Consider the following 14,885-nt stretch of genomic DNA (forward strand, 5'->3'; position numbering starts at 1 on the left):
GTGTGCACATTCGACACGGGGGGGGGAAATGGGGGGGGGGGGGTGAACATAAACAACAGACGTTTCCGTGGTGTCGGCACATTTGAGGGTGAACGTGTGTAGCTTATTGCCGTTTGTGTGTTTCTTCGCTGGCTTTTTTTTTTCTTCCGGCGGGCACGTCTATTTTTCGCAGGGTTTTTCGCTCAGAAATGGAGCCGAGCTGCAGAAGTGGAAGTGGAGAGAAAGAAGAAGAAGAAGAAGAAGAAGAAGAAGAAAAAAAAAAAAGCGAAACGGGAACACGGGAACAATGGCGTGTTCCCCTGCAGTACACCGGGCCCCGGCTGCCGCAGTGTCTGGAAGAAGGCCTCCTCTCGCTGGTCTTGGTAAATAAATGCCAGAAAGAGAAAGATGGAATGAGAAAAGCATGAGGGAGCCAAGTGAGGCAGTTTCTCTCTCCCCTCCATCCTCCCCCCCACCCCCTGTCAAAGGGAGAGCAGCCTATGAGGGATTTGGTCTGAGGATTGGAGGCTTTTCATCTGAGGCTCTTTTTTCATGAAGTATGTTGGGATTGGGGAAGGAGCGGCGAGGCTTGTGAGGAGGGACCACAGAGGACTGCTGACTAATCAGGAGGCAGAAGTGAAAGTCCTATTCTTGTCACATCTGGGTTGCTCTGAACCGGGCGACTCCTGTGCGGCGCGATGCAGCGCGAGGCCGTTTCTCAACACCGAAATCTCGGCGCGGTGTAATTTATTTCGGTGTCTGCACCTGTGCCCGTGAACAAAATGATGGGTCTGTGCATGTGTGCCGGTGCACAGGCATTTGTGTCCCCGCTGGAAAACAAAACTGCCCATGTTGTGTACTGCGTGTATTTGGGATCCCGCGTTACAAAGAAAGTGCAAGAAGGGGACCAGTATTTCACTTTTAATGTGTGCCGTGTGCCATCTTCTTTACTCTTAACACATACAGTGGCATTAACACATCTCACAAGTGTTACTGCTCATTTTGATAGCACACATACTCCTTTTTTTAGTTTGGGTATGCAACTGTACCCAATTAAAGACAAATTAGCTCTGTTTTTAAAGGGGTAATGCAGCTATTCACTGCTCACGTCTCTGCCTCTGCGTCTGTCTCGTCGTCTTAAAATCTGATAACTGCGAGCTATAGTATCGCCATCGCAGAAGTTTACGGTCATATTAAGGTCGGTATTTAACAGTGGCGGATCTACTTTGGCGTGTAGAGGCGCTCAGTCCGTCTTCATGCCTTCTCCCTCTTCCTTTCTCTTTCCAGGTGCAAGTGGGGAACTTCCATCGCACCATCGCCAAAGTGCAGCTCGGCGGCAGCGAGCTGGCCATCGTGGTCTCCATCGTGGTGTGCTGCGTGCTGCTGCTGGTGTGCACCGTGGGTAGGTTGTGTGTAGTGTGTGTGTGTGGCCTGCAGTAGCGATGGATGCTCCAGATGTGGACCAGATAAAAGGAAGCGAGGGGGTCATAGTTTCACCGCACTTGCTTCATCCCTCCTCAGCACTCGAAGCACAAAGACCCCACTGTTCCACCTCGCTGTCTGCTCTGTGTGTGTGTGTGTGTGTGTGTGTGTGTGTGTGTGTGTACTGTATTCTGTATTCTTCAGACGACTGAGGCAGGTGCATGGGTGAAAATTGGTGCCATGGTGGATTTTCACACTTTCCTGTTTTTGTCTGTGTTCTCAGATGTTCCCAGAACCCTTATTTCGTGTTATATTTCTTTACGTGTGAGAAAATGTGCACACACATTTTATCTCCACGTTTCGCAAACGAGAACATTTTTGTTTACGTGTTCTCGTGCACATATTTCTTTTCACAGGCTCACCAAAGATGATATGAAAACCTTTTCTTTTTACCAAACCCCAAATCTTTGAAGACGCATTTTTCGATCCCGCCAGATTATTCTCAACGCTGTCGCTGTGCGTGTGTGTGTGATCGCGGTGTTCTTGGTGGAAATGGGCCGTGATGAAACTGCATGTTGTCTCTCCTCCTCAGCTCTGGTGGTGTACTGCACGAAGAGCCGACGGGCGGAGCGCTACTGGCAGAAAACTCTTCTCCAAATGGAGGAGATGGAGTCCCAGATCAGAGACGAGATCCGTAAAGGTGGGTTTACTCAAGAACCCACACACACACACGCACACACACACACAGACACACAATACTATTGTACAAGCTCTGCCGTCAGAGTTGTTTAGACCTGAAATGATGTTTTGTTTCGATTGACATGAAAAAAGAGCTCGTGGGAAGACTTATTGACCACGTATATTTGTGTGTCTGTGTGTGTCTGTGTGTGCGCACGAAATGTGTGTGTTTGAGATTGTTTCCCGTCTGAAGTGGGAGGGAGATACAAACAGTTGACAGATTTGTGCCGAGTAAGCGTGACTCATAAAACACGGCGTCTGATAAATGATCAGTCACACACACACACACACACACACACACACACACACACACACACAGTGGCCACGTCTGCCCTGTGGAAACGAGGCCTGTGTGTGTTTTCAGCGCTCCGTCTCTGTCCGTGTGTGTGTGTGTGTGTGTGTTTGGGTTTCGAGGGCATTAGAGTAAAGCCGTGCGAAGGCCACTCCGCGTCCGAGCAACCAGATTTATTGCGTAGAGATGGGGGGGGGGACGGATAGAGAGAGAGAGAGAGAGAGAGAAATGGAGGGAGGGAGCGATAGGAGCGGGAGTCAGGGCCGCGAGTCCGAGGAGAGGCAGAAGCGTGGGAGGAGGAGTGGAGGGGAGGAGGAGGGCGGGAGGAGGGGGGTTATTTATTCAGAGGACGCAGATAGATTTGTGGCCGGGTTCAGGGTGAGTGTGCAGAAAGCGAGGGATAGTTCCACTTAGACGAAAGACGCTGATAAAAGCGGAAGAAGAGGGAGTGAGGGATGATGGGGAGGGAGTTGGGGAGGACTGACGTATTCCAGGTTACGGGAACGGGGAGATTCGAGGTATTTTGGGAGGTTTCAGCAGTCGATGGTGTGGACCGACTGGTGGTTTAGAGGATAAATAACCTGGAGGAGTAAATACAATACGTTTGAAATCCCCCCTCCGGGTCTAGCGTTCCCTTCTTTTCTGCTCAAACGCAGTAGCCGGAAAGTGGCATTGTAACCCAAATACGTCTCTCATCCGGTGACAGGAAGAGCTTCTTATTTCCCCCCCCCCCCCCCACAAAAGGGATCTCCAGCGTCTCATTAGAGGCGAACATTATCCTCTCCGGGAACACGCTCTCCAATAAAGTGGCTGTGCGGTATTAGCGCCAGCGCGTTTCCGAGTCGAGCGTCTGGACACGCTGATACTGTTCCTGCAGCCTGTAAAAACCTTCAGCCTGCACAGCACACATGGTTCGGATGAGGGATGGATTTGGCCGGCTTTGATTGGCGTGCGGTAAATGTTTGCCTCGGCTGGAAAATGGGGGGGCGGAGTCGGAGGGGCTCTGTGTTTGGTAGCATTCAACTAGACGACCGCTTGTGATTTGGTAAACTACACGATAGCCGGGCGCCAGATCTTCACAGGTCAACTCTCTTTGTGGGTTATACATCTTTCTGTCTCCTGTCCTCTTCCTCTCAGGCTTCGCGGAGCTGCAGACGGACATGACGGACCTGACCAAGGAGCTGAATCGCAGTCAGGGCATCCCCTTCCTGGAGTACAAACAGTTCGTCACGCGCACGTTCTTCCCCAAGGTGAGAGCGCCCATTCGTCCCCCCCCGCTATCTGATTTCGACTGGCACACTGACAACACCATTTTTCTCAACAGGGGGGGGGGGGATTTAATAATATTTCCCCTTCTACATGTCTCATATATTCCCCCCGCCGCTTATAATATGCGGGAAGAGAATTCACCTTGAAACTTTGAAACTGTGAAGTGCAGCAGGAGAGCTAATAGGCTCTTTACAGCAGCGGTGCCCAACCTTTTTTGAGCCACGGACCGGTTTTGTGTAAGACGATATTTTCAGGGACCGGCCTTCGCGATACGACCGGCATAAAGCAATTATAAAGTGCATAAATATACAACTCGCCATTAGTTAGTGTGAGCCCTGAGCTGGTTTCTCTGTAAGGAGCCGGGTCAGAGTGATGGGAGACACTCGACGTGTGGACTTTATACCCGGTCTACTGCATAACTTAGACTTTCATGTACACAAAGACAGGATGTTGAAATGGAAGCAGGTTTCAGAGCTTTTTTTTTTTTTTAGCAATCTCAGTATATTCTGCCTTCATTTTAGACCAGAATACCAGCAGAGTTAAAGCAGACTTTTAAGTTTCGTTTTGGCGTGTCAAGAGGCTCAGACGCACAGATGGATGTATCCGGTCCTTTTTCAAAATGAAACATCTTCCCAACTTTTTTAAAAACTTTTTTTAAAAACTTTTTTTTAAATTCATATATTCTTTCTGTGCGGCCCGGTACCAACCGACTCGCGGACCGGGGGTTGAGGACCGCTGCTCTAGAGGTGAGCGGTTTCCTCACGTGCAATACACTCTGAAGACGAGACTGCAGGGTCTGTCTGTTGGTGTTGGTGTGGGTGTTTTTTTCCACTAATACAGAGACACACACACACAGACACACACACACACACACACACACAGCTCAGCGGGCGTCGCCTTCCAACCGCAGGCATGAACCTTAAAGGAGACAGAACAATGCCGGGCACCGAGACAGGGAAACTTTCCCCCTGATTTCTCAAAACACACTCCTCACACACCCACGCTGTTGTGCAATGCGAGTACACAGCAGCAGCAGCAGTGGCAGCAGCAGCAGCAGCAGCAGCAGCAGCAGCAGCAGCAGCAGCAGCAGCAGACGCTGGACTTTGTTTTCTGTCATGGAGGAAGTGAGCGGGGCGAGCGTTGAAAACCTGCGCAGAGGGGAAACATAAATTCAAGCTTCAGGATCGTCTCTCCGTGGATTTTTCCATCGTAACTGACAAACTTACGTCCTCTTTGTGTTCTCCCCCCCCCACACACACATACGTAGACACACAAAGCCAACTGTAGCTGTCCTGAAATGACAGATTCATTTCTCGAGGGTCAGTTTGTCACGAAGGCCATTAAAAGCCCCCCGTGACGTTCACGGTCAGTCGGGGGCCCGTTCTGGAGCCTCCTCATGAAATTCTGCCCTTTTTGGTTCCAGACGCGCAGATTTACCACACACAAGTCTCGAGGCCAGCTCCTTTTCTGTGTCTTTTCCGTCCATCCATCTCTCCCCTTTTGCTGTTTCCACGCTTTCCCGTGAGCAATGAATGTCCATGTGTGTGTTTCCAGATGTGTTCCGACTACGAGAAGAGTCTGATCCAGCCCGCCTTCGAGAACGACGGCCTGGGCCCCCGAGCGCTGCCGGAGACCCACCCGCTGCTGCAGGACTGGAAGGTGAAGGGGTTAAAGGCCATTAGGGGCGTTCTTCTGCTCCGCAACAGCGCCTTGATTTGCCTCCTTCTCGTTCGTTCACTCTCCGGCGTCACAACTGGGTCACGCTGGAGCTTGTTACGGTTGCACAGTGTTGATGAGCCGTACAGAATATTGGGCGCTTTTTTTTTCTTCATTTTTCATTTCTCGGCCTTGGCGTGCTTGTTATAACGTGTGTGTGTGTGTGTGTGTGTGTGTGTGTGTGTGTGGAGTACTCCATGTGTTTGTGTGAGCAACACACTGCCCACTAAGTTGAAAGCAGGTGGTTGACACACTTCCTTCCCACTGGCTCTCAACCAAACAGTACGCTGTTCATCGAAATCCATTCCTAGTTGTGTGTGTGTGTGTGTGTGTGTGTGTGTGTTTTAATGGAGGGGCGGATGGGAGCGAGAGCTATAAAGAGAGAGTGGGAGAGGGCACGTTCTCGTGTGTGTGTGTGTGTGTGTGTGTAAGTGTGAGAGAGAAAGTAGCGATAGCGGCGCTGGTTTTGGGTCGGCAGCCGGGGGAGGCTGTCGGCCGGTGATGAAGTGCCTTGGATCCACATCGTCTTCCCAGGAAGTGTTTTCCAGGTCACAGCGAATAAATCTCACAGGCGGGCATTTATCTTAATGGACACCCCTGTTCTCCTTCTGTCAGACTGCGAACCACACCGTATGGCTGCGGTCCAGAGGGAAGACTTCATCTCACCCGCTGCTTAGTCGCACCCCTAGATAGGCCTCACTCGTTAAGCCGACTCGGCACATTTAGAGGCAATCACGCGCAGTCGGGGGACCGGAGCGGAGGGATGGAGGACACCGGGATGGGAGGGAGGCGCCTGGAGAAGCAGGAGCGGGGAGGAGGAGGTGTGATGGAGGGCTGAGGTGTTCCCTAGATGGGTCACTGGAGACAAGAGCTGGGGAAATAGATCATAGGGCCGGGCGCGGCGGCAGGTGTGTAATGCGGGGGAGGTGACATCACGCTGCGAAATAACTGTTTCGTCTCCTCTCCCTCCTGACCTCAGGCCACCAACTCAACCACCAAGCCCAACGTGGAGGAGGGCATCACCATGTTCTCCACCCTGCTCAACAACAAGCACTTCCTGGTCACGTTCGTCCACGCCTTGGAGCAGCAGAAGGACTTCGCAGTGCGAGACAGGTGAACGCGTCCACTGACACGGGTTGAGCGGGGAGAAAGGCTTTCAATCTGCCAAACACACAGATTTGTATGAACGTGTGAACTCTTTTTTGTTGTTGATTTAACACATTGATTATTTTCTCGGTTTAGTTGTTGGATCTGTAAATGTCCCACAAAGCACAAGGTGACCTCCACGTCTTGAAAAGGAAAGAAAACACATTCGAGCAGCTGGAGTCTGAGTCCAGCGGAGGAATCGACCATCAAAATAGTCGCCTATTAATTTAACAGTTGATGACAAGTATTGTTATTTGTGATAGATGCAAGGATAGATGGATAGATAGATGGATGGATGGATGGATGGATGGATGGATGGATGGATAGATGGATAGATAGATAGATAAACGGATATATGGATGGATAGATGGATAGGGAGATAGATACATAGTTAGATAGATCAGAGTGTATTAATTTAGAAAATTAAACAATAAAGAAAGTCCAAATTGCTAAGCATATGCAGTGTGTATGAAGTGTATATAAGTGTGTTTAGTGACTAACAAACAACACAACGGCGACGGCTGCTGATGCTGAATCAATTGACGGAGGATCTGCTCAGAAAAGCTCTCGTGTTAGAAGAGATTTCACCATGTCGAGAGCTGCTTTGAAGCTTCAATGATCTATATAAATATATATATATATATATATATATATATATATATATATATATATATATATATATATATATATATTTGTTCTGAACAAAGGATGAAATGACATCATGCAGTGGGAGGCGTCTCTTGTCGTAACAAGCCCTCAAAATACATATCACCTTCAGTTCCTCTCACCTCCAGAGAGCGTTACCGCCATTCAGCTCGTTGTTTTGGTGTGAAGGTCCACGACGCCGATGTTTTCCTTCTCTCTCATTGCTCTGCTCGACCTCGTTTCCAGCAAAAGAAGAGCCTCTTGAGAGCCGCTGCATTCTACTAAAAGTAGAGAATATCTGCTCAAAAACACAGATTTGCGTCTCGGTTGAGGCAGAAAAGTGTCCAAAACACCAAATAATAAAGCAGATACAACATTTTAACTCCTTAATAAAAGCAGACTAAAATATGTAAAACACATTTTAATGCAGCAGATGCACAACCAACACACTCATTATCACTTTAACAGCCAAAGTGATGATTCATTTATGCATTTATGCCTTTATTTTGCAAAAAGTCATAGAAATCCCATGAAAAAAGTGTCATAAAACTCCTAGTATAGTGTGCTTTAAAGATGTCACAATATATGATTTCATAAAATGTTAAAAGGAATGTTATAGTGTACCATAAAATGTAACACAAGTCAAAGTACGGCGTGCCATACAAATTGTTATAGCGTGCCATAAAAGTGTAATGAAAATGTCATCGTATAATTAGTTTTCAAAGAAAGTCGTAGTTTTTATTGTGTGGCTTTTTGTGTTGTATAGATAAAGTGTGTGTCTTCGTGTCTGCGCACAGCACACAAACACATCTTCACTGTCCAGAGAAGTGTCCGCTTGCTCCGGCGGTGTGAATGCGAGTCATTCATCAGCGAGTCATCGCCGAGGAAAGCGAAGAAAAACTTCCAGAAACTCCCCCCCCCGAAAAAAAAAAGCACCGCATCGCTGCTGCGGCGCCGCGTCAGCGCCGCCTGACCGACGTCGGCCCCTTTTCTCCCGGATTAAAGGGGCTTTGTTAAGGAAATCCCCTGCACCTCTGGACTTACTCAGCCAGACACTCCCTGCATTAGACCAGCGCTGCATTGGTCTCTGCAGTCACAGGTGCTGAGAGGGAAAAAGAAGAATCTGTTGTTGTTTTCTGCCCCGACGTTATTTTTAACCCTCCGGCCTCTGACGGCGTCTGCCGCGAAAGCATGTTTTTTTTTTTTGTGAAAATTTTGCTCATCCGTCTCCTCCGCCGATCTGTTTCCCCTCCCCAGATGCAGCCTGGCGTCTCTGCTCACCATCGCCCTCCACGGCAAGCTGGAGTACTACACCAGCATCATGAAGGACCTGCTGGTGGACCTGATCGACGCCTCGGCCGCCAAGAACCCCAAACTGATGCTGCGGCGCACCGAGTCCGTGGTGGAGAAGATGCTGACCAACTGGATGTCCATCTGCATGTACAGCTACCTCAAGGTGAAGCCTCTAGGGGGGGGGGGAGGGTCACGTCGGGAGGCCCCGGCCGGATGAAAGGAGGATTGCGGCGTTTTCTGGCGCTCGACTCCATCTGTCTCTTTGTCTCTCTCGTGATCTCCAGGAAACAGTGGGCGAGCCTTTCTTCCTGCTGCTGTGCGCGATCAAGCAGCAGATCAACAAGGGCTCCATCGACGCCATCACGGGGAAGGCCCGCTACACCCTCAATGAGGAGTGGCTGCTCCGCGAGAACATCGAGGCCAAGCCGCAGGTGTGCATTCAACCGACACCCGCACTCGCTTCTTCTTTCTTTGTTCGCTCAGAGGTCAATGTCAAAAGTTTCAGGGTCACGCCGGAAAATGAAAAACTTTGCTTTGAGTTTGAAGCGCGGTCGCTCTCCGTTTGCCTCCGCAGAACATCAACGTGTCCTTCCAGGGCTGCGGCATGGACTCGCTGCCTGTCAGGGTCATGAATACAGACACGGTCTGCCAGGTGAAGGAAAAAATCCTCGAAGGCTTTTATAAAAACCTGCCGTTCTCCCAGTGGCCCAGAGCGGAGGACGTGGACCTGGGTGAGCGCCGCATTTCCTCTCTTGATCATTTCCGTCCTCTTCTTTTTTCTCCCTTCGTCCCTCTCTCCCCCTGCCCTCTGAGATATAGTAATCTCCTTTGCGAAAGGTCAATTCCCTTCTCATGAAGCTCAACTAACCCGAGGCGGCAATATAATAAATGACAGAATGCATCGAGGAGAGTGTACAGTCATAATCACAAAGAGTTATTGCTTTCAAAAGCTGTGCAGCCCGCAGAGCTGATTTGATTAATGGTGCATGAATATTTCCACAGGTCGCGACACGGAGAGTTAGAGCACGGCTGCCCTATGTCTGGCATATTCTTCTCCAAATTTAGGATGAAATTGTCTAATATGCCTCCGTCCTTCCCTCCCTTCCTTCCTCCCTCTTTTCCTCCCTCCTTCCTCTGCAGAGTGGTTTGACTCCGGCAGCAACAGTAAGCTTCTGCAGGACCTGGATAACTCCTCATTAATGGAGGATGGCAGAAAGAAGCTCAACACTGTCTTCCATTACCAGGTGTGTTATGTGTGTGTGTGTGCGTGTGTGTGTGTGTGTGTGAGACCACTGTAGTAGGTGTCATGTCACGGCGTACCTGTATATCTCTGGTGTTGTAACAGCAACAGCGGGGGTGGAGAAGGTGAGAACTCCTCGTAAATGATGTCACTGGGTGTCCGTGGGCGGGAGGACGTGTCCGTGTGGCCTCTCTCTCTCTCTCTCTCTCTCTCTCTCTCTCTCTCTCTCTCTCTCTCTCTCTCTCTCTCTCTCTCTCTCTCTCTCTCTGTGTTTGTGTTGTCGTGTTGTCGTGTTGTTGTGCTCTTCATGGTCACTTACTGCCGCAGAGCTGCTGCTATTCTTCTGCATTTAGACTCACAGTGTATTTCTTAATAATAATAAAAACAAACAATAGTTGTAATGTGTAATAACCTTTAATGAATACACACTTGGTTACTTGTCTATTTAACAGCACTATGTACATATGTTTATGATAACAACTTCAAGATCCACTCCAGACTAGTTTTAAAAACAGAATAATAGTTTGTCTCTACTTTTTGATTTGTATTTCTTCCACAAAAATAGATAACCGACCATAATCAATATTACATATTCAATAAAAGTACTTTAACACTACTACTACTGATAATAATGTAAATACAAACACATCCATAATTACATTTACATCCACAAGTCATGTTTTATGCTCACGGCGACATTTATTTATAGAGAAAAAAAGGCCAACAAGCCCAACGAACGCCTTCATGAGTTAGTTTAGTTTACGTCTCCGTGTGTGAGCAACCAGTTGCCCGGTGACCTCCTCGACCTTTGACCCTCTACCTGTGCTCGCTAAGTGCTCTGTTTAGTTTTAGGCCGAGCCGGCGGGACCGAGCTGTGAGAGCGCTGAGCGGCAGCGTGCACTCACAGTCTGGGTTCACCGGCAAGGCTGTTCAACCCATTTCACCACGGGTTGACTTTAATGAGACCAGCCAGGCTGCTGCGGACTCGCCACACACACACACACACACACACACACACACACACACACACACGCACAAACATACACCTCTCAACACTGCACTCCCCTTGAGGGCATGCTTAATGATGCTGTTCTGGTGCACCCCTGCTGACCCCTGACCTCGTGCCCTCTGTCATCTCTTGTCTTTCTTGCCTCCTTCTCACCCTGCTTCCTTCCCTCCCTCCCTCCCTCGCTCCCTCGCTCCCTCCTCCTGCCTCCACAGATCCCAGAGGGGGCATCGCTGGCCATGAGCATGAAAGACAAGAGAGATAACACCCTTGGGAGAGGTACGTCACCCGCAAACTCACCCACTCCCTGTCGCTATGTCACACACACACACACACACACACACACGCTTGGAAAAATACGCGCAGTCACTCGATTCCCAGGAAACGGCACATGCTCAGTTGCTCACGAGAACAAGAGAACACGATACACTCGTGTAAACACGCATAAAACTACGCACCCACCGCAAAAAAAAACCTGAAACACGCAGGAGGGAGGGGAGGGGGGGGGGGGGGGCATCAAAACACACTCGCACCTAATAAATCACCACACCCCCGCTTTGCATATCGGAGTTGTGCTCCCACTTCCTCCAGAGCGCTGCCTCTCCGGTATATAGATGTATTCCATTAGCAGACGTCAGCTTTGTTGAGGGAAAAATGCGACAAAAAGTGGGCCCATTGTTGGCGGCCTCAACCCGGGGGATATAATGACCGCTCCGCCTGTTGACAGATGAGTTTACATGCAGCTTTTAATGGGCTTGTCCGCTCCCCCGTCTCGGGGTCTACCTTACGTAATCAGTAGCAGACCAGAGCTCAGTGCTGCCCGGGCTCCGTCCATCAGAGAAGAAGAAAAAAAAAAACCAACAGAAAAACCTCTCGGCTCATTCATACCGGGCCAAAAATAGGCTTCTGTGGACGGGACCTGGCCGCGGCTTCAAAGCGTGGAGGGGGTGTTATGCGCCTGTGGTGCTCCCTGGCTGATACAACACACTGAGCCGCCCGCCTGTGATCAGCGGTGCGGGCCTGGACGGAGGCCCGCCGGTTCCGGGAGCATCTCTGTCTGTACAATGAGCGCACACACTCGCAACGTGTCGCGTGGATGTGTGCACACGCCTGCGCTGGGACGTCGTTTCGCGGGGCCGTGTACAACAATGTGCTGCATTTGTCCGCCTGCGGCTCGGACGCGCGTCTCCGTGCCGTGCGTTCGGTGGTTCGTACGCTTCCGCGCGCGCGCGCGGCTGTGTGTGTGTGTGTGTGTTTGTGTTTGGATCTATACGTAAACCAGCCAAGGTTTAATGCTCTTTTCCCAGCGCTGGCCCAGCATTACCATCTCATTACACCGGCTCCAGGGCCAATCACAGACTCCGGTGTGTCTGTCTCCCCTAATCTCTCTCTTTTCTCTCTCCTTTCACTCGTAATCTTTCTCTTTCATTCTCTCAGACAGCTCCCCTCCCTCGACCGGCCCGCAGTCCACCTTAATCACTTTCTCCTCTCGCGTGTACTCTATCTCCCCCTGCGCTCCTGTCAATCTCCCTCCTGTGTTTTTCTTTTTTTCTGTTTTTTCCTTCCCTCTCCTATCTGTCACACTACCTCATCCTGTCTCCTCTCATTCGCTCAGGTCTCCACCCTGCTGATTGCACATTGTTTCATGCAGTGTATATATATATATATATATATCTTCTTTTTTTCTCCCTCTCTCCCCTTAGTTAAAGATCTGGATACGGAGAAGTACGTCCACTTGGTGAGTATCTTGTAGGGAACCAAAATGTTCCTGAAAGTGCGGCGCTGTGGGTTTATGAGCAGAGCTCCTCTCCTGTGTGTGCCACCGTTAGTCCGACATTACGGCAGAGGGAGCGGCGTGCGGGGGGGTGGATGGAGGTGAAACGAGAAGCTGCTGAGAGGACATGACAGCGCTAATGCTGCTTAAGCTCTTTTATAAACGTCAGCCGAGATATGGGTCCTTTGACTTTAGAATAATGAGTTCCTTGGAACACAATTTGCCGGGTGAATAGTTGGTTTAACAGGACGGTTCTGTGGGCCCTTTTTTTATTCTTTTTTTGACACGAGTAGGTGGATTTTGAAAGCTTCTTTCTTTCCCACCCTCTTACCCCTATTTAGACCTGTGTGAGCAAGTCGGAGAGACGTGATCCCGTACACGTGCAACCGGGGGAAAAAAACATTTCCAAACTTCCATCACTTTCCCAATTCTGCACATGGTTTGGACACACACCCCCATGTGGTTTCTGGATCATGTGTCTAATGAAAGAACCAGAGCGATCCCTCGTTTGACAGCTGAGACAGCGGAGACAGCCGAGCATTCATTCCCTCACCAGCGGGGCTCACGGCTTCAGCTGGTGGGCCGCGTGTTGACCTTTTGACCTCTGGGCTTTTCCCCAGGTCCTGCATCACGACGACCTCTCGGAGCACAAGAGGTCGCACCGGCAGAGCCACCGCAAGAAGGTTCTGCCTGAAATCTATCTGACGCGCCTGCTGTCCACCAAGGTGAGCAGGAGCGCACACCGAAGCCACGGCCTCGCAGCCGAGTCATCTTTCCAGTTCTCCTCATTTTTATGACCCACATTAGCCTCGGGAGTCGTTTTTCCAAATCTCCACATCCTTGTGTGTATGCATGAGCCGCTTCTTTTTTCCCCCTGTTCCTCCGCAGGGAACTCTTCAGAAGTTCTTGGATGACCTCTTTCAAGCCATCCTCAGCATCCCTCTGGATCGCCCGCCGCTGGCTATCAAATACTTCTTTGACTTCCTGGAGGAGCAGGCCGACAAGCGGGGCATCACGGACCCGGACACCCTGCACATCTGGAAAACCAACAGGTAGAAGAGACGTCTGAGCTCTCAGATTAAAGACCCCATCGCTGTGGGACGCGCCGGCCTTCATGTCCCCCCCCCCCCCTCTCTCTCTCTCTCTCTCGCTCTCTCCCTCGGTGCAGTTTGCCGCTGCGCTTCTGGGTGAACATCCTGAAGAATCCTCAGTTCGTGTTCGACATCGATAAGACGGATCACATGGACGCCTGCCTGTCCGTCATCGCCCAGGCCTTCATAGACGCCTGCTCCATTTCTGACCTGCAGCTCGGAAAGGTGAGATTATCTATCGATCGATCTGTCCGTGTTTCTGCCTGCGCCGCGCAACCTGATTCAACGTGGACATTGGTGCCAAAATGTTTGAAGAAATCCTCCAGGCCTCAGATATCATGTTCACGAGGGAGGTACGGCGGAGCAGACGTAGTACTGAAAGGAAATACCCCCCGAAAAACATCAGTATATGACAGAGGAGGAGTGTAGCGAAGATACGGTCGCGTAGTTTTATGGTCCGGGATTATATTCCTTTACAAAGAAAAAACATCAGGTTAAAAAGACGCAGCATGTCATAATTATAATTAGTTTTGTGGTATTTGTCAAACTGTCAGAAAAAAAGTCAAAGGTCAGACACGCCCACTTTATTTTATGTTACAATGAGAAAGTGGGCGAGGAAATGGTTAATGAAAATGAAATAGATCAAATAAAACATCATTAAAAAAAGTCGGATGTCATAAAAAGTCATATGATAGCATGTCGCCTTAAAATTCAGTTATGACTTAAACGAGGAGAAAACCTTTTAACCTTTTGTCCCTTTCACCTCCAGGAGTATCTTACGCACACACACACACACACACACACACACACACACACACACACACACACGCACACACACACACCTCCGCGTCCCCCTGTGAACCTCTATCTCTAAACCTTCAGACTGTCATCTCCATCTACCTCTCCTCATGTTATTTCAGCCGAGTTGGCGGATTCAAGGTCACGAGCACCAGGGATCTCTTTGTGTGTGTGTGTGTGTGTGTGTGTGTGTGTGTGTGTGTGTGTGTGTGTGTGAGTGTGTGTGCTCAGGCGTGCATCTGTCTGTCTGTCGTTCCCTGTGTGTGTGTGTGTGTGTGTGCCTGCATGTCAATGTCCTCACCGCTCACACATCCGTCTCATCCCTCAGACGCCGTGACCCTGAGCGCGCTCTGCTTCCTGTCTCTTCTCCGACCGGCTTCCTCCCCGGAGGGAGCCGAGGACTCGTCGAGTGACGCTCCTCTCTCACCGAGGAAACCGGTCTGATTTATAAACTCCAGCTCGCCGGCTCTTAGGCA

At 50.0% G+C, this 14,885-nt stretch overlaps 1 protein-coding gene across 1 annotated transcript in view; it reads left to right on the forward strand.

Annotated features, from left to right (window-relative positions):
* The window catches only part of plxnd1 (plexin D1), a 70,435-nt gene that overhangs the window by 50,064 nt on the left and 5,486 nt on the right, over positions 1 to 14,885 (forward strand). The window contains exons 20-33 of the mRNA XM_068597184.1: positions 1,267 to 1,381; positions 1,994 to 2,101; positions 3,569 to 3,681; positions 5,255 to 5,359; positions 6,396 to 6,529; positions 8,465 to 8,663; positions 8,785 to 8,931; positions 9,075 to 9,231; positions 9,641 to 9,744; positions 10,962 to 11,025; positions 12,450 to 12,484; positions 13,141 to 13,245; positions 13,409 to 13,572; positions 13,689 to 13,836. Coding sequence (XP_068453285.1) covers positions 1,267 to 1,381; positions 1,994 to 2,101; positions 3,569 to 3,681; positions 5,255 to 5,359; positions 6,396 to 6,529; positions 8,465 to 8,663; positions 8,785 to 8,931; positions 9,075 to 9,231; positions 9,641 to 9,744; positions 10,962 to 11,025; positions 12,450 to 12,484; positions 13,141 to 13,245; positions 13,409 to 13,572; positions 13,689 to 13,836 — 1,698 coding nt within the window. The remainder of the gene's footprint in view (positions 1 to 1,266; positions 1,382 to 1,993; positions 2,102 to 3,568; positions 3,682 to 5,254; positions 5,360 to 6,395; positions 6,530 to 8,464; positions 8,664 to 8,784; positions 8,932 to 9,074; positions 9,232 to 9,640; positions 9,745 to 10,961; positions 11,026 to 12,449; positions 12,485 to 13,140; positions 13,246 to 13,408; positions 13,573 to 13,688; positions 13,837 to 14,885) is intronic.

The sequence above is a fragment of the Clinocottus analis genome, unplaced genomic scaffold (assembly GCF_023055335.1).
Source record: "Clinocottus analis isolate CAN_PGR_092001 unplaced genomic scaffold, fCliAna1.0.p SCAF_4, whole genome shotgun sequence".
Lineage (NCBI taxonomy): Eukaryota > Metazoa > Chordata > Actinopteri > Perciformes > Cottidae > Clinocottus > Clinocottus analis.